Raw genomic sequence first — 27,727 nt, 5'->3', positions numbered from 1 at the left:
TCTTACTAATTATACGCATATATTTTATTTCAATTCTGTCTCGTTCTTAATACAAATATTTTCGCAACCGGCAGACAATTTGCAAGAAAATTCCCAGATTCTCAGATTATTGATACTAAATAATGATGCTAACGTATCTTTGCTTATATACATAAAAAGCGTTATTAATTATTAACATATGCAGTTTTGCATGCTCTATCAAGTAAAAAAATATTAAAAACGTATAAAAATTTAAATTTAAATTGATCGAACACTGCGCACAGTTGCAATTCATTGCGCAGGAAAAGAACAAGACTGGAAGGAAATTAAAATGGAAAAATCAATGAAAAAAGAGAACCACCAATTTAACGAACGACAATAATTTTATGCTTGAACATGGCTGTACGAAGAAAAGAAAGGGAACACCCTATCAATACTAACGAAGGTGCTGAAATCGGCGACCTCGTATAATACGAAGCAGTGAACAAGATCATAGATACTGCGGATGGCAATTCGCTTTTATGGCTGTACTCTGGCAGAGTCTACCTAAATTTCCGTTATTACCTACCATTGGAACTACGTGAAAAATTGTTGACTTAGTTGATAATAATGAAAAAAAGGAGAAAAAAAATTTTTTAATAAATAGTCGAAAATATACATAGCAAGGAAAAAAATACAACTGCGCTCTTGACTTCATGAATTCTGTAATTAAAAATATTTTGTTATACATATATATAAATGCAAAGATTATACATTATAAAATTCATAAAACAAGTATATAATTTACCAAAAATGTCCAAAAAGAGCTAACAATATTTATTCCATGTTAACAGGCATTGCATCGCTATAATTAAGTAAACATTCATATTTTTCTTTGTCTCACACATTAGCACGAATTGTCTTTTGGAAATATTGATAGATAAGTATAACCATTTGGTGTCTCGGCAAACATTGTATTTCATATGCCTCATTCAATATTCGGTTTTCTACAGTAAATAACACAACATGTCGATGCACTTTGCATATGTCATGTCGAAGAAAAACATCATTTGCATTTCCACTGTATTCCACCTTCTGTTATGTATCTGATGCGCAGCGCAATGTGTCACTTTGTTCGCGGTAAATATGTTTGTTCTCGCGGCATATCATATTGCGAATGAAACTAGTACGTGGTTACATGATAATTCATGATTTCATGCGTCAACATATGATTCACATCCTCTCTCAGGAGACGGAACTCGGTGACTTTGATGTATTGGCAAAGATTTGACTAAGCACATATAGAATATTATCAAAAATATAAGATATATGCAATCATTACATCAATTTAGTACTCTTAATATATTTTAATTTGTTTAAATTTATTACATATGATATTTTATTAATAATTATTTTATCGGCATTCTTCGAATTCTGCATAATGCATTTGCAAAGATTTGCACACATGATTTTATAAAAAGAATATAATATATATAGCGATGTACGCACATTTATTACTTGAATTAATAATTAGAAACACTAGGATTTTTTAATTTTTAGGCAATTTCTTTATATTTAATGAATAAAATATTGTAACTTTTTTACTTATAATAGATACTTTACTTAATAGATACTCGAGTTGGCCAATTTTAAAATTAACTACGTGACAATAATCTTAAGAATATGAAAACGTATTTACAAAATTATTTAATAAAAATTTAATTATTTGAATGCAGTTTCTCTGTATAAAAAAATTGAGACTTTTAATTATGTGATCGCACAATATATTTTGTTGAGTTTTGCAAAAATAGTTCTCGATTAAGTACGAATTTTAAAACGAAAGGTTTAGCCAGTTATAAAAGTAGATGACTCTCTTTTTACATAATATTATAACAAAAATACACGTTTTGTGAAAAAAAGATTACATGAAAAAGTACATACAAATAATCGATCGATACATATAGGCATAATGTACATACATTATACGTATACCACGATATACATACATATTCTGTTTTTCTTTCTCTTAACTTTTACTTTACTCATGAAATATACACAAGTGAATGATGTAGATGTTTACATAAAATCTTATAAAAAGCTAAGAGTTACGATGCATACGTGGTAGTTTATAGTATTTCAGCATAATAAATTTTGTATATAACGTCAACAATATGTGAAATAAAATATGCAACTTTATTATAATTAAAATATCATATGGTAATCAAACATCAACATTATTTAACTTTGGCTTCTTTTACAAGAAATTTTGCTTTATAAAAATACGAACTATCATAACTGATTTGTAACGGATTTAGTTATTTACATCATCTTATTTCCTCGCGAAGTTTTCGCTGCCAGATCAATTAAGACGACACTCTTTTGCTATTTATACAGTTGCATTTCATTCAAACTGATCGTGACATCACAACTTCCAACGATATATAGTTACCTAATAATCAATTTTTGCAGTGTGACTGTCTTAATTAAATAAATTATTATTTTATAATAATTTTTATTATATTATTTGCAATACTTTACTCTTTTTTATATCTTATTTTAAATTATATATATATATATATATTTTTAAAAAAAGACTAGTAAAATATTTATCTTTTGTATAACTAAATCACAAATTTAATTACAAATTCGAGAGAATTGCAAATATTAATAAATATTATTTTTATTTTTATTTTTACATTTAAATTATGATTATATTAGTATTTTCTTATTAATTAGTAAATATTGTAATGTCATAATTATTTTGATAATTTTATATCGTTATTTGTGAGTCATGCTTAGTAATCAATTAACAATTTGAATGGGAGCTTTTCCGAACATTTTTTTATGTACAACACGGTTTAAAACGGTATTACTTTAAAATTTCAAACATTTTTAATATTAAAATTTTGCATCACAAAATATAAGCCATACATAAATATCTTATGTCATACACTTGCTGACATTAAGCAAAGACGTAAACGATAATATAATCAAATCTGGATCCTATTTCACGAAATGGCTTTCTATCATATTTTTATGATCTATTTTTTGTTAGTAAATAGAACGCAATTACGCAGATCGATAGAGTGATGTATGCGTGTATAAAAATCATTTTATCTATTTTTATAGAAACATAATTTTATAAAATGCAACTCGTTGTTATTTATTATTTTATGAGAAAAGCTATACAATAATAGAAAATCACAGTTAAATGGAATGTATAAATCGCTCATTAGAAATTTACAATTGCGAGATGATAAAATTATGAATAAAATTGTTATACATTATTTCATCATAAATACCGTTCTATTAAGAAGAATCAAAGAAAATGATCAAAATTTTTCTCGTGTGGATTACAAGTATGTTAAAAGCAATTTCCTCTCGCGTATTTATCTTTTATAACATAAAAATATTTGTCAAACACACGATTGAATTCTGCTTTAAGAAACGATTCTTAGGTAAGCGCAATCAATCGCACGTACGAGATCGATCATTTCTTATTCGACCCATTCGGCGGCGTGAGCGCTTACGGGATGTAATTACATTCTCAATTCGAACACGTGCTATATATTATTATGCATCGATATATGCGATGCATATAGCACGTACATGGAGTATAAGTTGTGGCATAGTTTTTCGTCTCAAATCAAGACGCGGAAGGTTCTGTCGTGTGTGGATTCTTTTCTTCGCCACGTCTTTCCCATGTGTTGATTCTTTTTAGCGGATAACAAATCACAGCTGATAAGAGAATCAAGCTGCCTGAAAGGTAGAACGAGGCGTCGTAACTTCCGGTCGCATCCATGAACGCACCTGTTTACACATATATGAATATCATTTGGATGAATTAATGTCGAACTTTTGTGATTTATAAGTTATTATCATAAGCGACGATTTATAAGCTGGATCGATGCATACAGAGTGTCTGAAAATATATACAAGTAGATCTCGTTATTTGGAGACGATTTTTCCTCAGCAAAAATATCGAGGGAGGCCGTCATTTTTCGCATGTTCCTATAATTTTTGCCATCATGTATCTTTATAACTAAATCTTAAATTAAAATTTTATTAAAGTAAACTCTACTTGAAATAAATTGGAAAATGTGGTTTTGTTATTATTTTATTTTTGGCTTATTGTTAGTTTGCGAACAACTCTTTATTTTCAATCGCTTATAACTCGAAAATTATTGATGCCTCAATATTTTTGCTGAAGAAAAATTGTCTTCGAATAACAAGATCTACTTGTATATTTTCGATGTGACATCTTATGTCAGACACCCTGTGTAAATAATAATGAATAATTTTAATGGCGTAAATATTTCCTGGAATCGGTCGATATCGTTGTCAGATAGAAATGTAAATCAGAACTATTTCTACCAACTAAAGTAGACTTTTTGTGACGTTGTTTACGAATACTTCGAAGAATGCGATTGGTATAATTATAATCACCTGCGAGAGGTGCGCCAACAGTCGCTGCCACTCCTTGAAACAGAAGAAGAAGTCCAAAAGCGTTTGTTAGTTTTTCTAAACCGAGTAGATCCACGACGAGAATCGATCTCAGAGAAGCGAAGACAGCTAAAAAAGATATATTTTTGCGCAAAATTTAATAAATATAAAATTAAAATTAAATCGGTGTAAAAATTTAAAATCAAAAAATAGTAAATCAGATTAGATATAAAGGATGTATCTACACAAGATTCATATAGGGAAAATTAAAGAGAGCTCGCATATACTGCTTACATATACTGAGACCAAAGCTGGCTGCATAAAAGAACTGATATCCCTCCGTCAGAGAAATGCCGGAGAATATTGTGACTAAACCGCCGACGCTAATAAACGTATTATTCACTACTAGAGCATTAACTCCAGGCAAGCTGCTTGCTAAACCACAAACGATACGACCGATAGTATTACCGATACCAATCACCGAAACGAGGAACATTGCCTTAGAAGCATCGATGTTAGCTTTTATGGCTCGATCTACAAAGATAAAAAAAAATTTTAACAAAATATTTATTTATTTTTTAATAAAAGAAGTAACGCCCCGGGAAAAATTTTTTATATATAATTATATATAAATAATTGTATAATTATACAAATAATCGTAAAATTATATGAAATGTGTTCATTTTTATACATAATTATTTTATATATAAATTATGAGTTTATATATAATCATGTCAAATTATATATGAAACATTTATATTTATATATATGAAGAAATACTTATTTATTATATATATTTATATGTAATTATATATAAAAAGCATTTTTATCTAATTATATATGGACATATTTCATATATAATTTTGCGATTATATGTGTATAATTTTATATATTTCTATATAATTTTATATTGTTATATATAAAAAATTTTTTCCCGGGGCACAAAATGAAATATGTTACAGAAATAGGGTATATTTTACTTTGAAAGTTCTCTTGAAAAATTATATGTTTTTAAACGTGATTATAAAGCTACAGAAGAACAAATATTATTGATCATTTGATCGTACCTGGCACGTACATAAAAGGCGTATAAAAGCCCATCATGGTGAGACCGCCAGAAATCGCTAGTATTATAAAGGTAGGGCTTTTTAGAAGACTTAAATCGAGCATTGTGGTCAGAATTCGTCGTACACTTTCCGGACATAGGTAGCAATTTCCACTCTCCTCTTCCGCCACATCCGTCGCCGTCGGCAGTCGCGTCACTGACATGTGATAACCGACCGATGATTGCTGCAAAATTTTAAGTTTTTTGATAATACAATTAAAATGTGTCTTTATATACGAGATTGCAGATTTATTGACGCTAATTTAATTTTAATTTAATTTAATACATTATTTTTTGTTTTTATACTTATTGTTAATATTAGGAAAGAACAAAGTAAACTTTATTTTGTAAAATATTATATCATATAATATTTTACGAGAAGAATTGAATGAAATCTTTATTACCTGCGATCTGTAATGAGAAAGTCTATTCAAAGAGCCGCCATAAAAGATATCATCTCTGTAAAACGGTCTCTGTGGATCTTTTGGATTTCGTTTGCCCATTCTAAGAGATTTCTGACTGCATTCCGAATCTGTTCGAATGCGTCTGGCGCTAACCGAATGTCGACGAATCTAAAAAAGAATAAAATACAATATATTTGTAGTTCCAAAATAATTTCAAATTGGAAAATATATTCTTCTTATCTGATAATAATATTTTATATATATCAAAAATCTTTTCGTAAGTTATATACATATAAAAAAAACAGAGATGTTGGCAAAAATAAGTCATTCACGAGACTTGGAGGATTTTCTAGGTCATCGAATATTTAAAACTTCGAAAATGTTACATTTTCGTTTCTGGACATGTTCGTTTCTAGGAAGTAAACATAATTACTTTTTCTTGTACATCCATATATTTTAGATATCCTTTACTTCGAAAACAACAAAAGAGAAGAATAAAATTCTCGAGAATCTAAATCAACGAGTTTGCACCAAACTCGATATAAATTTGAAAATTTCGTAGATGTTTTAATTCGTCAATTAGTTTTGCATTATTAGAAAATCTTTAATTATATATATATATTCTATTAAAATCAATTACTATTGTATATTCAATGAATTAGATGAATAATATATTTATAATATATAACCAGTTAATTTCGGCTTACAGTTAATTGCAAATTGTTCGCTTTTACAGTGTTTAAATTTTTCCTTAAGACACGTACGCACATATATATATAGGGTGTCCCAGAACTGGCGGAAAAGTTTTTAATGGCAGATTCCTGGTATCATTTGGAGACGATTTTTCCTTAGTGAAAATGTTGAAACAGACCATCATTTTTAGCATGTTCCCAATTTTTCCTATTATGTACCTATTATGACCTTTATAACTAATTGTAAGTCTTATATTAAAATTCTATTAAAACAAACTCTATCTAAAATTAACTGAAGAATGTAGTTCTGTTAATTTTTATTTCCACAAGGCTTAGTTTTCAAAAAGCCTTTATTTTCAACTGCTTATAATTCGAAAATTATTGGTGTCTCGACAGTTTTGTTGAGGAAAAATCGTCTCCGAATGATACCAGGAATCTGCCATTAAAAACTTTTCCGCCAGTTCTGGGACACCTTGTATATTGATGTTACCGTCGGTACTTTTCCGTTTAGCCGTTCCAAGTCGCCGCTGAGCAGATTGTTCTCTTCGGCTATCTTTTCTTCGTTATTTACAACGTCCAAGTCGGGATATATCGGTGCGGATAGCCGTTTCTCCGAAGTGCTCACTTTCCTTTCTAAAGTCTGTGTCTCCACGTGCACCTTGTGCAGCGAATGCAAGGACTTGGACGCGCTAAAACAGAAATTGATGAACCCCCGTGACAGTGTGATGAGATAAAAGAAACAATTATTGTCATATATAAAATATGGATCTTTTGTTTATTACTTTACTATATTAGGGTTACTTCTGAAAAGTTCCGCCGCCGTCGGATATTCCGTGTTATTATTCGTGCCGAAGAAACCGCTTCTGTTCGGTTGCACACAGTGTAATGAGGTCGTCGACACACCCTTTTCCATCAACGTAGTTTTTACCTCGAGTGCGGCGTTTTCCGGGGTGTTCTTCACCTTAATTCTCGTTGGCTTCACAGGACGGAACATTGCGCCGAATATGGCACAATTTAATAACATTCCTATATAAATCGTTTTTTTTTTATATTATCCATATGTTTATACTAATATTAATATTAATGTTGATATATTGATATATTATATGTATATAACTTCTGAAAAAATATTATTATATATAACTTCTAATATATATAACTTCCTAAAAAAAACCTTTTATATTTTATATTAATATTTTAGTAAATATTAATGTAAATTATAATAAAACGAAAAGGCTCTGATAGCCATGTGAACTTAGCACCCGACTTTTTAAAAATTAATTTTTTAGTACAGAAAATAATTGCATTTTGTTTGTAACAACAATAATAATTTCAATAAGAATATTTGTCAGTCAGCTCTCCTAATATAATGAAATAATAATTTCATTTGTAGTTTCATCAATTAAAAAAATTTTTTTTATATAATTAAAAAGACTGTGCAAGCGGATTTGAGATATCTCAATGTTGGATGCGAGCTCTATTTTTTAATTTTAATTTTTTAATTGATAAAACTACACTAACGAAATAATTTTCTGTATTAAAAATTTTATTTTTAAAAAGTCGGGTGCTAAGCTTACGTAGATCGCACACACCTACGTAAATATCGAGGCACGCATGTATATTCGACATATACCACTTTAAGATCGATATCGATCTATCTCCGCTTAAGATCGATAGGTATACTTGTATGAATCTATCTCCGTTTAAAGTCTTATTTCAACTTGTTAGTTAGAGATATCGCGCTTTGCGCTAATCCTCGAAATTCATATTAATTTTCTATAACTTGTCAGAATTGTAAACATTTATATATGGTGGTGTATATTAAATTTATAGTGACGTTTATATAATTTATAGTGACGTTCACTATAAGACTCTTGTAAATACGTTGACTCTGATTTCATTCTTTTCGTGTTCCTTCTCTCGCGCTCACACACATTTATTTATTTATATATTTCTTTATCATATCATAATAGATTATATAGAAAGAGATTGTTGTAATTAATAAAATTATCTTTGTCCTCTCTTTCTTTTTTTTGGTATATAATTTATTATTTAATGTCTTGTCTTATTCTTCTAAAAACTTTTTTTAAACACTATATATAATATAAAACTCACCTGCTTGAAATAGCAGAGCTCCTCTCCAACCAAAATTTTTTACGAGTATATCTGTGATCGGCGCAAGTAAAAATGCACCGATACCAGAACCACACACCGCGATACCTGTAGCTAAGGCTCGCCATCTCTCGAAATAAAACCCGGTAGTTATTACAGCTGGCACGTATATCAGTCCCGCACCAATACCACCTAAATTTTTCGCAGAAAGTTTTGTCTTAAAGCAAGAATGTCAACATATAAATCTCTAATATTTATGTATGCTTTCTCTAATATTATGCTAAAATATATGATCTGAACGAATAAAGAAATTAAGAATATATATATATATATATATATATATATATATATATTCTTGCAAGATTGAATAAAAAAAATAGTAGAAAATATTACATAAAGAAATTGTAAGAAATTTGATGATGGAGACGTTATAGGCAGCAGCGGTAATAAGAAATATGAGATGGAAAGAACTTACCGATAGCTCCATAAGAAATGTAGAGGAATTCGATAGATGTGCTAAAGTACGAGATGACGAACGCGCTGCAGCTTATTACGCTTCCTAATATCGTCACCAGCCTAAAGCCATATCGGTTGGCGAGGGCGGAAACGAAAGGACCTGAAAAAATGATAATTTAATTTACATCAATGGTTCACTTCGCTGATGATTATAAATTTTTAACCTTCAGGTATCCGGTCGAGACATGCAAATCACTTGTTACACTTTTATTATCGATCCGATCCTAATTGACTTTATTTAGGAATATTAATTGTTGTGTATATAGTATATTGATTGTTTGACAATATTAAACGCAACTTACGATTAACAGAAATCCTCGTTAAAGTAATGCAGAAGAAATGTATAAATGTAAAATAACGTATTTCTGAAGCTATTAAGAGAAAAATATTATATAATAAATAAAAATAATAATATTTATTAAGTAGAAAAATATAATTTAAAATATCTATGAATATAAATTTAAACTATTTACATAAATTTAATATTTTTAAATAATGTCGATATAGATATTTTCTACATTTCAAATTGTACATTTTTACTAGTATTGGTCTAGAGCTTATATTATACTTTGATATTATACGATAAATATTGACTAGTTTGATGTAGCATATAGTGAAAAATTGTACTTATATAAAGAAAATAAAATATCTATATACATTATATTAATAATTCTTATAATTTCTCTCGGGGATGTGAGTATATACAAAATTAAATTGCAGAAAATAATTTCTTAAACAATTACTCTTTATCATTACGGATAATTAGCTGCATTTTTGCCGCGCACTCATATAATTCTGTTATGCTAATTACAGACGTCCTATACATGAACATTTCGCAATGTTCTTCATAATGATGAATAAATCATCATCTGCTCCTTTTCAAATCTTAAGTTAGTCATTAGATATTTATTAGAATATAATTAAATATTTAATATTTATGTGAAATGAGATTACTAATTATTGATATCTTTCATTGTTAATTTAAGATTACGATAACTTAAACGCGTTAAACAATGTTAAAAGTATTCGTTACACATTAAATTAAACGCTCAATGGAAAAGTTTCTGCATATTTATTTTTCTGGATTGCACTGCGAAAATCCTTGAGACTGATCATACAAACGGTTACTTATTACGATGCTAATTCTGGTGCAAATACAAGTGTCATGTGCTATTTTATCGATCGACCTGATATGTATCAGGAAGATTCCAAAGGCGAGTTTATTATATCGCTAATATTTTACAAACAAACTTATCAGTTACGTACATTCGGCAGAAACGCAGCTATACTTATCATGTATTTTCAGCGTTTTATATAAAAATAATATATATATATATATATATATATATATATATATATTATTAATAGACTGAATATCTGAGAGATTGATTTATACTTTAGATAAAATAATCTACAATCTTTTATAGAATTGTGAAATTTATGCTTTCTTTGAGATCAAATCACAATATTGAAGCAATATATATATATATATATATATATATATATATATATATATATTGCTTCAATATTGTGATTTGATCTCAAAGAAAGCATAAATTTCACAATTCTATAAAAGATTGTAGATTATTTTATCTAAAGTATAAATCAATCTCTTAGATATTCAGTCTATTGCGATTAAATGATATGACATATTTCTTGTATCTTCCGTTCCATTTATGTTTCTAATTTAAGTGTGCAGATGAACTTGAATTAATCAAGATATTTTTGCTTAATTGTCCTGTTATATATTGTAGTTATATATAACACAAACATACGCTATTATGCTGCACTGATAGGGCATATCGTTATGTAAATTTGATAGTCATTTAATCATTATTGCTAGGAAGGAAATACATCTGAAATCTCGTATGTCGTCTAAGCTTATATATGCGTGTATTCTTTATTCAGATTTTTTCTTTGTTAAAATTTTTAATAAATAAAAACTTTTTTTTAATTAATTATTGAATTTTAGAATTAATCTAAAATACTTTTCAATTTTTCTTAAAAAAAAATTTTATGTTTTATAATTTTATATTTATTTTGAAAACTAATTTTGAAGTCTTAAGAAAATATAAAAACACGAGTTTGAAACATCAAAGTATGTTATATGGAAAAGTATTATTAAAAATTTGTTGAAGTAAAAGTGCAAATATGAAAATGACATTGCATGTTTTTATGATAAAATTAAATACTATCAGAATCCCTCTCAGCATGTTCTGAGATTAATATCTGAACTTGCTATTAAATGTTATATACATGTCTCTACTAACCAACCATGAGATAAAATCCAGTTTGTAATGAGCCGACGAGCGCGACTCTTGCTTTTGATACGGAAAATGCGTCCGCGATATCATTCAGGAATACGCCAAAGCTGAAGATAATACCGTCGACGAAAAAGTTGCACATGAAAGAGGCTGCGACAATCACCCAACCCCATCCTCCGTCAGGTGGTACCACCATTTCCACTTCGATGGTCTGTTGACGGATACCCAAAAAACTTTTACAGCGATTTATAAGTATCTAGCAAAAACTCATTAGATACGTACTTATCGGAATTATCATACATATTATATAAAATATCAATTTTACAAACAAATTTTACTGCAATTCTATCCTGTTTGAATTTCCAATCTTAATCAAAATATTTTAATTAGAGAGAGTTATATAGACATTTTATATCGGTAATAAGAGAGAATATCAGTAGGAAGATATTATGCATACACATACATTGAATGTTATATTAAATTAAGATAGTAAAAAAAATTTTATTAAAAAATTTTATTAAATAGGTTAATAAATAAAATGCGGATAATAATGCAAAAAAATTAATTTTTATTACAACGTAAAAAAATAAGCAAACGTGACAAAACATTAAGCATTAACATGTATGATGTTGCACATGAGAAAATTGCAGATAATGTTTTTATATGCATATAGTGTGTGTAGGTAATCACATGATAAATAAATTAGAATTTGCAGTGATCCAATTTTTCGAGAAAAATATAGTCAATGAGAACTTGCCTCAGATTTGTGTCGGACGAACATCCGATATAATAATGGAAATTGAAGATCTGTGACTTCTAATTAGTATGGAAATTTTGGCAACTGATGTTCGTTTGTGTTTGAAAGAAAACGAGGATTTGTTAAAATAGCTATTAGCTATATGATGTTTTTAGTTATGATACTAAAAACAATAAAATTAACGAAAATATTTTTTAATATAAATTATTTAAAAATATAAGAAAAGAAATTTAAAGACTGCATTGCTGAAAGACTATTGTAATTCGAATATATTAATTCGATTTAATTTAAATTTAAAAAATTTGTATTTTAAAAAATAGAGTTTAAATATAACAATTACAATATCTTGTTTTTCGATCATCGATTTCTATGCATTATATTACATGCATTACATGAAAATTTAATGAAAATTGTTATATTTATTACTAATATTTATATTTATTAATTTGTGTACAAATTTACAAAATATTTAAATATTTCAATATAATTGACTATAACTTAATATTTAATACTAGTATTCAATATACGATTGATATAATTTAATATTCAATTACGATTAATAATGTTTTTCTTAAAATTAAGAAAAACTTGTTATTAATAATTAGCTAAAAATAATTATATTTTTACGATTTGTGAAAGTTGCATTGTATTTGTATTATCTGCAAAATGTGCATAGTTATTTGATACAAAGCAAACAACAAAGTTAGAACTTTCATACCTCGATCATCAAAAAATTTTAAAGGATGATAATTATTGAGTAAAAGAATTTGCTTTTTGCTTGTTAGAAAATACGATATGATATAATTCAGTCAAGGCGAACTCGTTTAATTTGCGACTGTTTTTTGACATTTCAACATCAACGTTTGCTCGTTTAAAATTCACAAGGTGCTAAGGTCAAGGCCGTTCAGAAAGCAAAAGGTCAGCCTTTAGTATTTCGCCCGTTTCGTGATCCAAAACTTCGAAAGTTATCAATTCGCCGCCAAGCCACGTACGCTTAAAACATTAACTTAAAAGGTATGTTCAAATCTTCGATAGCTTCAATATGAAATAACGTTTCACTTAGCGTAATCTAAAAAAAGATTAAATCGAATTTATGAGACATCAATATTTTTTCTTTTCAAACAAATAAAACGACATAAAATTTTGCAATTAAATTACACTATATGATCATAATTCACAATAGAAAAGAAAGAAAAAACTTGTATCATAACGTTTAACGATCTGAATCGATTAAGTACAAAAGTATAAATAAGAAAAGATAAAATAAATGTGCGATCGAAGAAACGTTTTGAAGCTTAAGAAATGATTTTTTTGAGGATTCTATCGATGAAAGTAATTTCTCACAGTCGAAAACAAAGACTTGTAATCCGGAGAGATCAGTTGTCCATTGTTCGCGTACAAAATGACGTGTACTATCATCAGTCATTCGCGGCATAAAAATCAGACCAGTTTTTTATCGTCGCTCGCTAACGAAATTAAGATAGCGAATGAAGACAGCAGCAGTTCGCGTTGTCAACTTTCAGGCGGATTGATAACGAAAAATTCAATGAGGAATGCGTATCCGCCTCTGGATGACCCACAATGAGACAAGGACTATCGGATCCATTAGTATATGTCGCAAATACGACGATATATCGCGCTTGCAATTTCTATCATATAATATCGTATGTACAACGATCCGCCCGTCACTTTTAACGCGAGTATACTGATTTGCCGGAGCTGTGCAATGCGCGTATAATCGCGCGATGCGTTTTTTTGCAGCTTTTGCATTTCGACGCACGTACGGTGCGCGCGTTACGCGTTGTCGCTCACCTCATCATTGTTATTGTCGTTAATATCCTCGAGCTGCAGCTCCTCGCTCTTGTTGCGACCGTTCTGCTGCGGTTTGTTCACGTCGGAGACTTGCTCTTGCGTTTTGCTAGCTATCATCGTCGACATTGCCGTGACGTTCGGAATTTCTGAAACACATTCGCGTGCGAAACGCTGCTTGAAATTATCCGTTTAACGGAGACAAATTTTAAAAATGCAGTTTTGTATGACCTCGAGGGTTATACAAAAAGTTTACATATTTAAAGCTTACATATTTATGAACATTGAAATTGTACGCTGAAAAAAATTGTTAACTTAACTAAATTTTTTTAACTAAATATTTTTTGTTAATCGAACATAAGAAAATATTTAAATTAAATATAATATATATAATTAAATATATATTAAATTTAACAAAACGTATATTTGACTTTAAATACTAATATATGCTCAATTAACAAAATAGTAATTTAGTTGAAAGGTTTAGCCAAATTAACAAATCTTTTTTTTTCAGTGTATCAAAAATTGTCTTTCTCTTTTTGTCGTTTCCTCTCTCTCAAAATAAAAAAAAAATGTTTACATAGAAACGAAGTATTTAAATGGTTCCACATCAAATATTTTTTTAAATGATGAATTGATTTTGAGAAAAATAATTTTTAAAATAATTATGTAGTAACATATATATTATGTTAGGATGTATATGATGAAAAGATACCTATATTATTTGATGTTGTACGATTCCATTAAGAAGGAATAAAAATCAAATAATCAAATTCAATGGTCGCAAAAGTATAACGTGTATTAATATTTAAAGTCAAACTTGTGTATGTCTATGTGTTTGAATATTTTTCATATCATAATACAATTAAACTTGAATAATTCCTATTATACCTATAGCTACATAAATATCTAGTCATTTTAAGATTATTTTTTTAGAAAGAATTCAAATGGTTTCGCGAATAGAATATTATCGTTAATATTAATAATATTATCGTAATATTTGAGCGTATAGTGTGTTCATAAAATACGTCAATATAAACTTTATATTGAAAACTTAATATCAAAGATTAAAAGTAAAATAACGAGAAAAAAATAACATTTTTATTGATTTGTTTTAAGAAAAGATCTTTTATCGATAATATGTTGTTATTAATTTCGGAAATTAATAAAAGTAGTCGATATGCCGACGTTGCAATAAGTTGCCTTATCAGAAGAAAAGTGGATAACAGATCATTATAGGATTAGATGATTTTGCTATCGCAACCAAGCGTTTCGATATCAAGCAGAGTCAAGCAGAATCAGCTTTCTAAAAATTCTTTGATCAATTTATAGAATTGATTTTTTTTATAGAGAAAGCCGAGGAAAATTATTATTTATATTGCTAGTTAATTTTAGATATTACATTTTAAATATAAACGATAAAGTGTATTAAAATTAAATATTTTTTATAATTTATGTAAATTGTCGAGCTCACGATTAAAAAAATACGGACTAAATTGAAATAAGAGTGCATAGAATTCATAATTAAAACATTGTGAAATAGTGCGATATGTGATTATATTTAAGAAAAGATTACATAATCGCTCATTATTGTAACTTTATGTACTTATTTTGCTGGCCAGATAAAAATTTAACAGAAGTAAGCATTATAATGATGGTTGATATATGTTTGAAATATCGCCACGTCTTAAGTATTTATACATATATATCTTATAAATCTATGATAAGATAAGTCCAAGAAAATAATTATTTTGATACACAACACAAATAACTTTTGTAATTCGAAGCATCTATCTTATATTTGATACTGCTTTAATGATGTTTTGTAATAAACATGTGCATATGTTGTATCTAACATCTTTCAGATACTTAATATTAAAAATGATTATAATTATATCTTTCGCACGCGCGGGATGAAATGTCATTTGTAAAAAGTTAAATTATGCGTAGTAGCTACTGTGTAAACGGAATTGTGTAAACTTGATTAATTGATAATAGATATATTTATTTTTTGCGTGACTTCATTTATTTCACACTTTCTTACTGATCGATAGTTCACGAGAGGTAAAAGTAAATTTTGGAACTTTATTTCATTTTTTTTTCGCTCTTATGTCAATCAACTTTATTTAATAACTACGACTTTAAAACAATATAAAAAAATACTGATGCTAAACTTGCCAGTTAGTAATATAACAAGTGTATAAAAATGGACGTGGAACATAAAATACTTTACAAAAAAAATATATTATTTATTTATTTTTATATGTTATTATATTTATTAGCATTAGGTATATGTTATTACATTTAGCTATAATCTCAGATTTTAAAATTATTTTCTGAATATTATTCTGATATTAATTAAACATATATGATCGATATGAAGATTTTAAAAAACTATTATTTAACACACGATGTAGAATTTAAACAATATAAGAATAGTTATTCATGATCTATGATTGCAGATATAATCTACAGCATAACGCTGATTTTTGATTTTTAGATAAGATACAGATTATTATCGCACTATTTAAAGATTAAGTTCTCTATTATGATTAAATTACACAATCAAAGTCTACTTATCGCGCATTTTATATCTGCATCACATTTTTTGTCTATATACTTCGTTTAACACAAGTTTGGCTTGAAAAAAAAAGATTGGTAAAACGAAGCATACATAATATGATACATACATATATACTATATAAGATATTTACATGTATGCAAGATATCGTTATATTCCCATTATTATGACGTAAAGATTCACGTCAATGGTTAATAAAGAAATTCGTATAAAGAAAACAAAAATGTGATAAAACGAGGCAGTCGTAGAGACTCATTGTCAGACATAGTTGTAGATACAGTATATAATCGCTGTTCTAGAAATGAGGATGATTTTTACAAGACCTTATTACTTTTTTAAACGTCGAGATAATCATTATCGGTGCGCAACGTACAATGCAATTTTGCTACTCGATAAATTATGCTTAAGTATTTGTCGAGCAAACAGATAGCCTTTTACTTCTTACTAAAGATAAAGCATTAACAAAACTCCATAGCTTTATACAATATCATAAGCGCCACGTGCGCATTGCATTGGTTGGCAATAAATTACTGCCACTTCAAAGGGAATTATCATTTGCGAAGGAATAATGAAGATCGAACACTTATATTGATAATTGTGACCGCAAGCTCGTCTAAACACCGAATGATGCTTATTACATCTTATTATATAAGGAGATAATAAAGAGAAAATGTAATATTTATACTCATAGTTCGCGATATATTTTTAACGTTCGACAAACGCGGTATTGCAAGCGATTGCTTATAAAAAATATAAATAGCGTAAATTATGTATCGCGACTACAAAGTGAAGCGGTTGAAGTTTTATTGACAACCGAAGTAATTATCGCGAAAGCTGGCGCGCGTAAATTATGCTAAATTTTCAGTCGCAACAGTAATGTATATTATATATGATTTTGTGTTATACGGTCTTGTATTGCGATATGTATATATCTTTTCTGTGTATTTTCTTTCTCATGCGATAATCATTTTTTTTTTTTTTTTCATTTTGATTTATTTCTCGCATAATAATAACGCTATTTTTATTTTTTAATATAAGATTTGAAGATATAAGATTGTAAATATGTGGGAATGCATATAATATCTCTCGAATTTCTGAATATACGGTTTATTTAATAAATAACAAAACTTTTTTAATTACGTACAAAAACGTAAAGGATGTTGATAAACAGGATTATCTGATTTATCTTTATTTGAATTACTTTTGCTATAATTAGAAAGTTTTTGATATATTCAGATTCAGGTCCTTACTTATTAAATCTCTTATTGTCACTATTTTTATGTTTTGTAATACATATATACATATATATAAATTAAATTTCAAGTGTTGATATATGATATTCTTACAGATGTATTTCAATGACTAATTAAGGAAGAGATAACAATTGTTATTTCTTAAAACGCTGAAAGTCTTAAACGATATACATATGTAAGCAACATTTTTATCTTTTAATATCTGAAATACGTTTATTTTCGCGTGTTTATTTTACGACTTTATAGGTTCTCATCGTAAATTACGCTTTCGTCGAAACAATAGAATACAGAAACGTGAAAACATAGTAAATTGTTCCCTGGATCGCGATACGTTTAAATTATACTTGAGAGAACTCTCGTAAAATATATTTTTAATAGACTAATAAAATGTTTTTAATAGACTATATAAAATACGCGTTGAGACCAGATCATTTTGTTAGATATAATAAACGACACCACTCAAATAAAAGGCGTTCACTCTGCTCTTTATGAGAGATCTAGCTTTTCCTGCGATATCTACAATTTTATATACATATATTTCGTTCACCTTGCCAATTTTTCCGTGCGAATCAACACAACATATAAAAACCCGATTTCCGTTTATTTAATCAGACTGTCGATAAATATTGATAAATATTGGTATTTGCATGAACCGATTTATGTTATCACTGTCTATTTGCAATAACATAATTATCGCAAGAGTGGAGATCGTTCTTTGAAATTTCACAAACAGTATTACAATATAAACTGACTACTCGAGATTCGTTGCAAATAACTGTTTAATTATTATTGTACAATAGCTCGATACTATTTAGAATTATATAATTTATTATCAAATTATGGTATTTTATTCATGACTCTGAATTTATGAACCAGTCCGATTTTTATTACTTCACTTCATTAAAAAGATGCAATAAGAAATGGAATACAATAAAAATAAGAGAACAAAATAAAATAAAATATATAATTTCTATGTATTTTTATTTTTGAGTTAGATGAACGTATCAGCGCTTATTGTTAGAAAATTTTTTTAAAAAGAGATTTGATTTATTTGTTGCACTGAACACATTACGACATAATGTTTTTCATATAATATCCATTTCGTCACTAATAACTGAGAGAGAGAATTATCGGGGAAAAAGTTCCAGGGAACTTATCTGGCGACTTTGCGTGTTTTACATTTATTTACTAACAATACTTGCAATTGACAATAACAACACGCATTTAAATTTATGTAAAATTGTTTCAGAAATAACCGCGGAAACAGATTATTAAATCGTATTCTTTTCACGCCTTTGTCTTCTTTCCTTTTACTCTTTATTCTTCAGTTATAAAACAAGTCACCAAGTTTTTTTTTAAAACACAGATTAAACAAAGTCTGATATGCCATGTGTGATATGATTCATGTTTGCTCTTCGTTAACTACAGAATTGAGCGATTCGATTTTAAAAAGAGAAAACTTTATTAAATAATTTTTTAAATTAAACATAATAATTTATATATGTATATATATAAATTATTATATTTAATTTAGAAAATTATTTAATAAAGTTCTCTCTTATTATATATAAGCTATTGAACTATTAATTATAAAATTATATATATGATCATGACAAATTTAATTATATATATATATATATATATATATATATATATATATATATATACACACACACACACACACGCACACGCACACACACGCACACACATATATATATATACACACATAAATACACATACATTATATGTATATACACACACATATACACGCATATAAATTATATTCTATGACCACTAATAGAAAAAAATTATTTAATTAGTTATTAATATTAAGTATGTATACAGTATATCGCGCGTGCTATTAGAATAATGAAGTTGCCGCTGCTTGTAGACTAGCGACTAACTTCAGCCATTACTGAAATGCCGCGGATATAGATAGTTCGAGCTGCGTCCCGTTGTGATTAAATAGTATAATAATCCTTTCTAATCTTTGTATTGTAATATTTATCAATAGCATATTATCATTTCAACGTTTATACATAGTCGTAATTGTTTGAAACGCATATTTTGCGAGAAATTCGATGCAAAATTTATGCCAATGGTCAACATAACCAAATCTAATCAGATCTGTTTTTGCGCGTGCGGATATATATATATATATATATATATATATATATATATATTGTTAATTCTAGCTTATATATTTATATCCTGTATGTTATAATGCGAAATAATAATATATATGTATATGCATTTTAATTGTTACAGGTAGTATTGTTGATAAGCGGCGCGCGAGATTCTCGAGTGCCGAACGGATGTTGCTTCGTGTGATTATAAGTTTTCGCGTCGTGTTGGGAGTGCCGTGTAAAGTTTCGCACATTAGGAGTACCGTGAAAGTGTCGGGCGTTCGTAATTAGTCGTGTTTTTCGCGAATGTCATGAGTGTTATACGAAGGATCAAGAGAGAAGGAGGAGGCCCGGGGAGGCATGAGGCGACAGCGGGGCAACTGTGAGGTACGCAATAAATATAAATATAATTTATAAACATATTTAATTTATTCTTTACTTATAAAATTACTTGCTTCATTTCCGCGGAATTAACTATTATGTTATAATTTTTATGCATATAAAATATTTTAGAAACTTTATTTTAAAATCCTCTCAAAATATTTATGATAAAATATTTATAATAAATAGAGATTTTTTTAAATATAAAAATGTTTACGTAGATATAATTACATAGCTTATTTATACAGAATTATTTATTAATAAATACTTATTAATAAACAATATTAATGAATAATTAAACTTTATATTTAATTACTTATATTTAAGATTTTGTATAAGAGATTGTTTTATATTTATTATATTTTAGAAAAGTTTAGATATTCAATAACATTTCTTTTAAGAAATACATAATTTTTGTTATATTTATTTAAATATCTTTTTAAATGACGTGAGAAAAGTTACACATAATTAAAAAAAATTGCGCATATTAATTACTTTGAAATAATCACTATTATACATTAGTAGGCATTTCTTTATATGTATATATATATACATATACATATGTATATGTATATTCATAATTTGAATGTTTTGTTTTTAGATCAACGTGGCTGTGTACTGCAAGTCCGCTATGGCACGTATCGGTGAGTGAGAAAGTGTTTATTTTGTAGCATCTATAATAGGGGTGTGTGAAACTGTCGTCTCTCATTTCGTGAAATCTTATAAATAATTAAGAGATCTGGCTTTCTCTTCAATAGTTCTGGAATTCTTGAGTTTAAACAAATAATTCTGGCCAGAACTATTAATTATTTATGAATTTCCACGAAATCACATAAATACGTCGCATGACTTGCTAATTAACTTTTAAATTTCTCATGTAATGAAGTAGAGTAGACGAATTTTATCATGTGTGCTCGATGATGTAAAAAAAAAAAAAAAAAAAAGAAAACATGTGAGGGAACCAGATGATGGCCTTACTGCATCAAAAATAGCCATAATTATCTTGATTCTCTGGAAGCAACTTTGACCTTGCGTTCTGATATTTCGATTGAATTTCGTAGTTTTAAAGAAACCTCTGTGCACGAAGATACATTCCAAACTTGTAAAACATTTTTTTAACACCACGCATTTCGCGAAAAAAAATATAATAAGTGCACGTAAAAGTCGCGCTCAATAAGATGCAATAAATAGAAATTTATCTAAAAATGATTATATCTCTATTATATAAATTAAAAGTAATATAATATAAAAGAATTTGAAAGAGACTTTTAAGAATATAATAAGAAAATTAGGAAAAATTGATTTATATTCCACGATTTATATTTGCTTCGAAATAATTTCTGCATCAGATTCATGAAATTCTGAAACAATTGCATTGCCATGCTGTTTGTCGATGTGTAAAAAAAATACTTTGAATCTAAAAATAATTATATAGAGAGTAGAGATCACAATTTTGCACCACAATGTAGGTTTAGAAAAGTCGCAGAAATATATTATATCCATGCATTAATCCATGCATTGATTCATTCAATAAATTGTAGCGATTATTTAATTATTTCTTTTATGATTCTTGACACGATAATTAATTATTCTTGTTAACACATTGCCGATTCTAATACTCGTTTAAAAGAAACTTTCGATTTTTTTTCAGAGTTAAAGCGTGATCTTTTCTCTCTTGTTTATATAATACGAATATTTCCGATAACACGATCGCCGCCTTTAAACTGTTAATAAATATTAATGAACCCCGTATCATAATCAACTACGCACAAACACTCGCGTTTACTGATTCGAATAGATCGAGTAAATAACGGCACTTTCATTGATTTTTCGCAATCATAATTCACTGCAATTTATATCGCAGGAAAATATATTTGCACATGTAAAACGCGCGTCGCGTACGCATGCGTGGCCAAATCTGCGCGGGAAACATACACAGAAGAAATTCCACGTGGCTGTGGCTGCATGACCACATGGAATCAGATCCGTCACTTTTTTTATACCTCTCTTGCCATATATTCGCACACACTTTCTGTAAAATATTTCCAGCTGATTGCTAATTGTCTCTTTCTCTTCCGGGGAAAAATTTTTTATATATAAAATTATATAGAAATATATAAAATTATACATATGCATAATTTACATATATATAATTATGTATAAAAACAGACATATTTCACATATAATTTTACGATTATATATATATAATTATACAATTATTTATATATATTATATGTAAAAAATTTTTTCCCGGGTTGATAAAAAAAAGTGCGATTGAAGTGTAAAGCACGTTACCTATATATCTCTCTTTCTGCAATCACTGTCACCGACTGCCGTGAAATCCCGATGCGCCGAAAGGAAAAAAGAGAGCCGAAAAGGCGAGACGCACCACTCACTCACTCGCGCGCGCGCGTGTAAACGCGTGTACTAAAGTGTCGCGCATTCCGGTTCGTGATTTTACGTCGGTCGATGATAACGACGGGATGTCAGATTGGCCCATTTTGGAGTGGAAGTGTCGTGATGATTCCATCGTTGCCCCCGACAAGAGCTGCCCATATAAGATTTCTTCTTTTCCTCTTCTTCTTCTGTTTTCTCGTTTTACAGCGATTATTCCCGAAAATCGTCCTTGCTTGATAAGCGATCGAATATCAGAGATCATAAGATTACAATCTTTCAAGAGATTTCTCGATAATTGCTTCTCAATTAATCGATTTTTTTTTAAAGTTAGTCAAGGTGCAAGCGCGACAATATGTAGGTCAATCACGGTTATGATCTCCTTTCACTTTTGATTATAATAAAGCAGTTGATTGATTGATATATATAAACTGACAGCGTGTAGATTAACTCTGTATTAATAAAATATTAAATTAATTGCTAATAATATATATTGTTTTTATTCACGAGCGGACGCTCGTTTATGTTTAGATAAGATAATATGAATATTTTGAAATTTTGTCACGATGTTCTATTTCAAAATTGTAGTTGATGAACTTTAACCCGATCGCACTATAATCTCTACAAGATAAGAGTTTTTAAATACCTACTGGAACGAAGCATTGATATTTAATTCTCGTCGCGACGGTGTTTGGAATGATGCAATAATCGTAGAAAGTTTTGAGCGTTAAAAATTTAGGGCCTCCTTTTTTAAAGGAATCGTTTTATTTTATATTTATTGCGAATTTAATGACTGAATATCCTAAATTTTTATAATCATTTTATACAATCTCAGACTGAAGACAAAAATTAAATGATCGTTAACAACTTTACAAGCATTTTTTATGAACAAATATAAAAATACGATTAACGAAACAAAAATTAATTCGATATTGTAAGTGCCTAATGCATTTTTTTTTAATATTGTATGTTGAAAATATATATATATATATATATATATATAAATCTGCTATATATATATATAAATCTGCTATATATATATACTTCTGTAGTATGAATGAAAGAAGGGTCAAAAATTTAAGTGACTGCATCTGTTTATTATACATACCACTGATATAATACATTATGCGAATACATTATGTAAATTTTAATTAAATTCAATAGCGTTTGTGTTTCACAATACTTTGTACTACTAAGTTTTTATTAAACACAAAGAAAATATAAGATAAATAAAAGATAATTTCTTAGAATAACAACAGAATATATAATTCATTTTTTATCGTTTAATAATTAAATAAAAATTAAAATAAAAAAATATATATATGTATATATATAACTGAGAAAGAAACATTAATAATGTTATGTAACGTATAGCAATAATTAATGATGATGACACTTGTCGTTGTTAGAGTGCTTAGAGACAAATTTTGACGTTATTATAAAATAATATAAAAACTCAAACGCTTTCTAAAACCCCCGCTTATCACTTTTTCTTTCATTGTGCGGTTTTATTAGAAAGACTTAAAGTTAGTTCGTAACTCCAATGTCAAGTTTCAAGTTTGCGCGTTTTACATTTCAGATTTACATTATGTGGTAACATGCGCACGTGAATATTCGTACGTATGCAAACTTATTATATTGCAAACATGCCCCTCGAATTCGATCAGATATGCATTGCGCATAACTAAATAAAACTTAATGTAACGAGACGATCGATCAGTATACGCATATACAAGCAATATACATATACATTATATCTTTTCTAAATTTGCAAAATTTAAGCTTAACTGTGTATGTACGTGCCAAACGCGCATATAGAGCTGTATATGGTTTTAGAAATCGTTGATCATTACGATCAAATTATCGTATTGCATGATTGAGTCGTTCATTCGTCACTATAGATAGTATCTACACTGTTTTGAACAAACGCAACAAACATATGATTAATAGTTTCCGATCGTTCTTATCTCCTCGCAAGCTGCAAGAGACCAGTGTTGACAACAAAGTGTTACGAAAACATAATAAAATTAATATATAAAATAATATATAAAATACAATATAAAATTTTCAAACATGTATCTTCTTCCCGGGAAAAAATTTGTTATATATAATTATATATAAATAATTGTATAATTATACATATAATCGTAAAATTATATGTAAAATATATCCATTTTTATACGTAATTATATAAATTTATATATAAATTATAAAGGTTTATATATAATCATGTCAAATTATATATGAAACATATATATTTATATATATATGAAGAAATACTTATTTATTATATATATATATATATATATATAAATTTATATAATTAGCAAATTTTAAATTTATATAAAAAGCACTTTTATTTAAGGTAGTTCTATCGTTTTTCACAATTCTTACGAATTTTTAGAAATTTTAATATGTTGTAGACGGAGTTAATATCTATCGATTACGAAATTTTGAAATCGATTCACCGTTTAGTTTAACAGTTATTTACAATTAAAAATAGCATTTTTTCTATACACCACGTGAAAGGATGGCATTTTTATCACACATTTTAATATATAACAATAGAACGGATCTTACGATTTTAATAAAAAACCAGTGGGGTATACAATATGAGTGTGGGATTATTTAAAAAAAAATAAATTTTTTCCACCGTTTAGTTTCAAAGATATTACTTTTTAAAGAAATGAATTTTTTTCCAAACGGAACATGGAGAGAAATTGCGATGATGATATACGAGTCATACATGAGCTGTTTCTATGTGAAGAGGTTCAGACTGTACAGATTCAACTAAAATTGTTGCTACGGTAACATTGTATAAAGTATAAACGATGAATTTCCTTATCGATTAGAGGCGAAACTTTTAGTTGATATTGTAGCGATAGAACTACCTTAATTATGTATGAACATAGTTCATATATAATTTTGCGATTATATGTATAATTTTATATATTTCTATATAATTTTATATTGTTATATATAAAAAAATGTTTCCCAGGTTCAGATATATGTATATAACAATTTTAAGAGACTTATTTTCGCGCGAAAAATTTTATAGGATAAAATATTGAGAATAAAATTAAAATTACGGTTAAAAAAATCGTACCAAGTAATAAAAAGAGTCCGCAGACCGGATGCGCAGCATCGCGCAGCAGGCGTCGAGACGTCGCGTCGTACGTCAATCACACAACGCAACGGCGCAAGTGCCGTCGATTGACGATAAGGATTCCACGGAGGCGACTGTCCGATAACCCGTTTCACAGAGCAGGAGATTGTATACGTCGCCGAACGCACAACTCGTTTTTGAAATTTCCAAGCATGGTAACAGCGACGTGACGTAACGACGCGATTTATATATATATGCATATATATACGAACCTGAGAGTTAGCAATGACGGTGAAAAGTTGACGAATCCGATCCTCCATCTGGATACGATCGACACTTGACGATAGAGATCATCTATAGATCTACGTCGTCGCCTCGCGTCACGATCAAATAATTGCTCAGTTGGAATCGCGAGGACGCTCGGGCGGACCATATGCGAGAAAGTTGTCGCAGATCGAACGCACGTGTTGCGTTTGGCAGGAAATCGCGCGTTATGCAAAAGTACGCATCGTTGCCGATTCGGCGCGGCATGTGCAAATGTGCTTTCCTATGATTATATTAATTAATCATGACTTTAATCGATATCGATGTCCGCAAAATTACTTATATTTTTTCGCTTTTTTGCGGAAAGAAATTTTTTATGATTTCGTGCATTCTATGAAAATATACGTAGAAGAAAAACAGCGAAAGATAACATTTTTTTTAATTAACCATAAATGACACTAAAAGTAGGTGTTCAAAAATGAAAAGAAACTTATTACTTCAGATCAATTGAAAATAATATGTACATAAATGAAATATTTCTTTATTTATAAAATTTCGATTATTAGTATATATGTAAAAGAATGATTTTTATAATTGAAATATTTTATATTATTCAAGAAACTACATCAACTCGTTATTGCATCCATTTTTTCAAACTTATTTTTTAAATAAAAAATATAGTACATGTATCTTTTTTCTGAAATTTCACGAAATATATATGCATCAGTTTTTGGATTATTGGAGAATGCAAATGAGAGTTAATTGCACAATATGTGCACTATACATTATTTTATCGCATTAATATATTTTATTATGCAATCTATTCTCACTTACCGCTTTATTTTGTCAGACGATCGCAAACACGTGCTGCTGTATAACAACAATAAATCTTGAGGGTTTTTTTTGTCTTTCTCTCCGACAAGCTCCACGACACGCCGATGGTTTATATGAAGCGCGAATAATTTACTACGTTCTTATTTTTAATCGCATGGGTTAAAACTTAAAACGAATTAACGCGCGAATAAAATAAGTCATATTAATTATTATCATTCTTCTCTGCACGTCAGACGTTTATATACTCACGGAAGTTTGTGGTTTTTTCGCTTTTTTACCCAACACCAGTCACCTTCGCAAACCTTCGCGTTTATTTTTCAAAAAAAGATATATATATATATATATATTTATGACACGTCTACATTTGCACGTTTTCTCTCAAGAGTTGACGATGAAGAAGAAGAACTGGTAGGCGGACAACTCGCGCGGTGTAACTTGTAGAATTTTCCCTGGTGTGCTAATCGACGATTTGCATCTTGCCCGCGTTTTTCTAGACCTCCCGCACGCAATTTCTTCAGCAACGTCGAACCCCCTCCTGCATTATTCACATAAACGAAAGTATACAAGTTTACTTACTTGGTCATATGCAATTCTTGGACCCACTCTTATCCCTCTCTTGAGAACGTCCAAGAAAAGAGGAAAAAAGCGAGAAACGAGAGAATAAGCGATTCTCGGATTCCTCCTCGGAGTACCTCATTGCTTCTCGACTCAACATATGTTTGCCGCGT

General features: G+C 28.7%; 2 protein-coding genes across 11 annotated transcripts in view; one reads left to right on the top strand and one right to left on the bottom strand.

The window, feature by feature from the left end:
- Positions 1-27,727, top strand: part of LOC114945378 (gamma-aminobutyric acid receptor subunit alpha-1) — a 122,576-nt gene that overhangs the window by 30,872 nt on the left and 63,977 nt on the right. For both annotated transcript variants that reach the window (XM_085482017.1, XM_085482019.1), the window contains exons 2-3: positions 20,163-20,407; positions 21,003-21,045. The gene's annotated coding sequence lies outside the window, so the exon portion shown is untranslated. The remainder of the gene's footprint in view (positions 1-20,162; positions 20,408-21,002; positions 21,046-27,727) is intronic.
- Positions 775-27,217, bottom strand: LOC114945374 (monocarboxylate transporter 12). Of its 9 annotated transcripts, none has more exons than XM_029321580.2 (13): positions 27,000-27,217; positions 26,174-26,448; positions 14,064-14,209; positions 11,501-11,705; positions 9,190-9,330; positions 8,718-8,906; positions 7,385-7,628; positions 7,075-7,291; positions 5,911-6,078; positions 5,469-5,691; positions 4,696-4,935; positions 4,405-4,530; positions 775-3,768 (listed from the first exon to the last, which is right to left on the bottom strand). In XM_029321580.2, the coding sequence occupies exons 3-13, from the start codon at positions 14,187-14,189 to the stop codon at positions 3,605-3,607; spliced, it is 2,043 nt and encodes a 680-aa protein (XP_029177413.1). In that variant the 5' UTR covers positions 14,190-14,209; positions 26,174-26,448; positions 27,000-27,217; the 3' UTR covers positions 775-3,604. The 9 variants fall into 9 exon arrangements, with proteins under 9 accessions (XP_029177413.1, XP_085338140.1, XP_085338139.1 ...); XM_085482014.1 differs by having other exon boundaries at positions 7,102-7,291; XM_085482013.1 differs by having other exon boundaries at positions 7,093-7,291; positions 27,000-27,215.

The sequence above is a fragment of the Nylanderia fulva genome, unplaced genomic scaffold, assembly GCF_048542155.1.
Source record: "Nylanderia fulva isolate GAGA-0341 unplaced genomic scaffold, ASM4854215v1 Scaffold2, whole genome shotgun sequence".
In the NCBI taxonomy this organism is placed as follows: Eukaryota; Metazoa; Arthropoda; class Insecta; order Hymenoptera; family Formicidae; genus Nylanderia; species Nylanderia fulva.
This window is presented reverse-complemented; position numbering and strand designations above follow the sequence as displayed.

Coding starts and splice junctions, on each gene's coding strand:
- LOC114945374 (XM_029321580.2), bottom strand. CDS start 14,189: ATGTCGACGATGATAGCTAGCAAAACGCAAGAGCAAGTCTCCGACGTG. Junction 4,531..4,695: donor CAGCTTTGGTCTCAGTATAT/GTAAGCAGTATA, acceptor TATCTTTTTTAG/CTGTCTTCGCTTCTCTGAGA. Junction 3,769..4,404: donor TGTTGGCGCACCTCTCGCAG/GTGATTATAATT, acceptor ATGTGTAAACAG/GTGCGTTCATGGATGCGACC.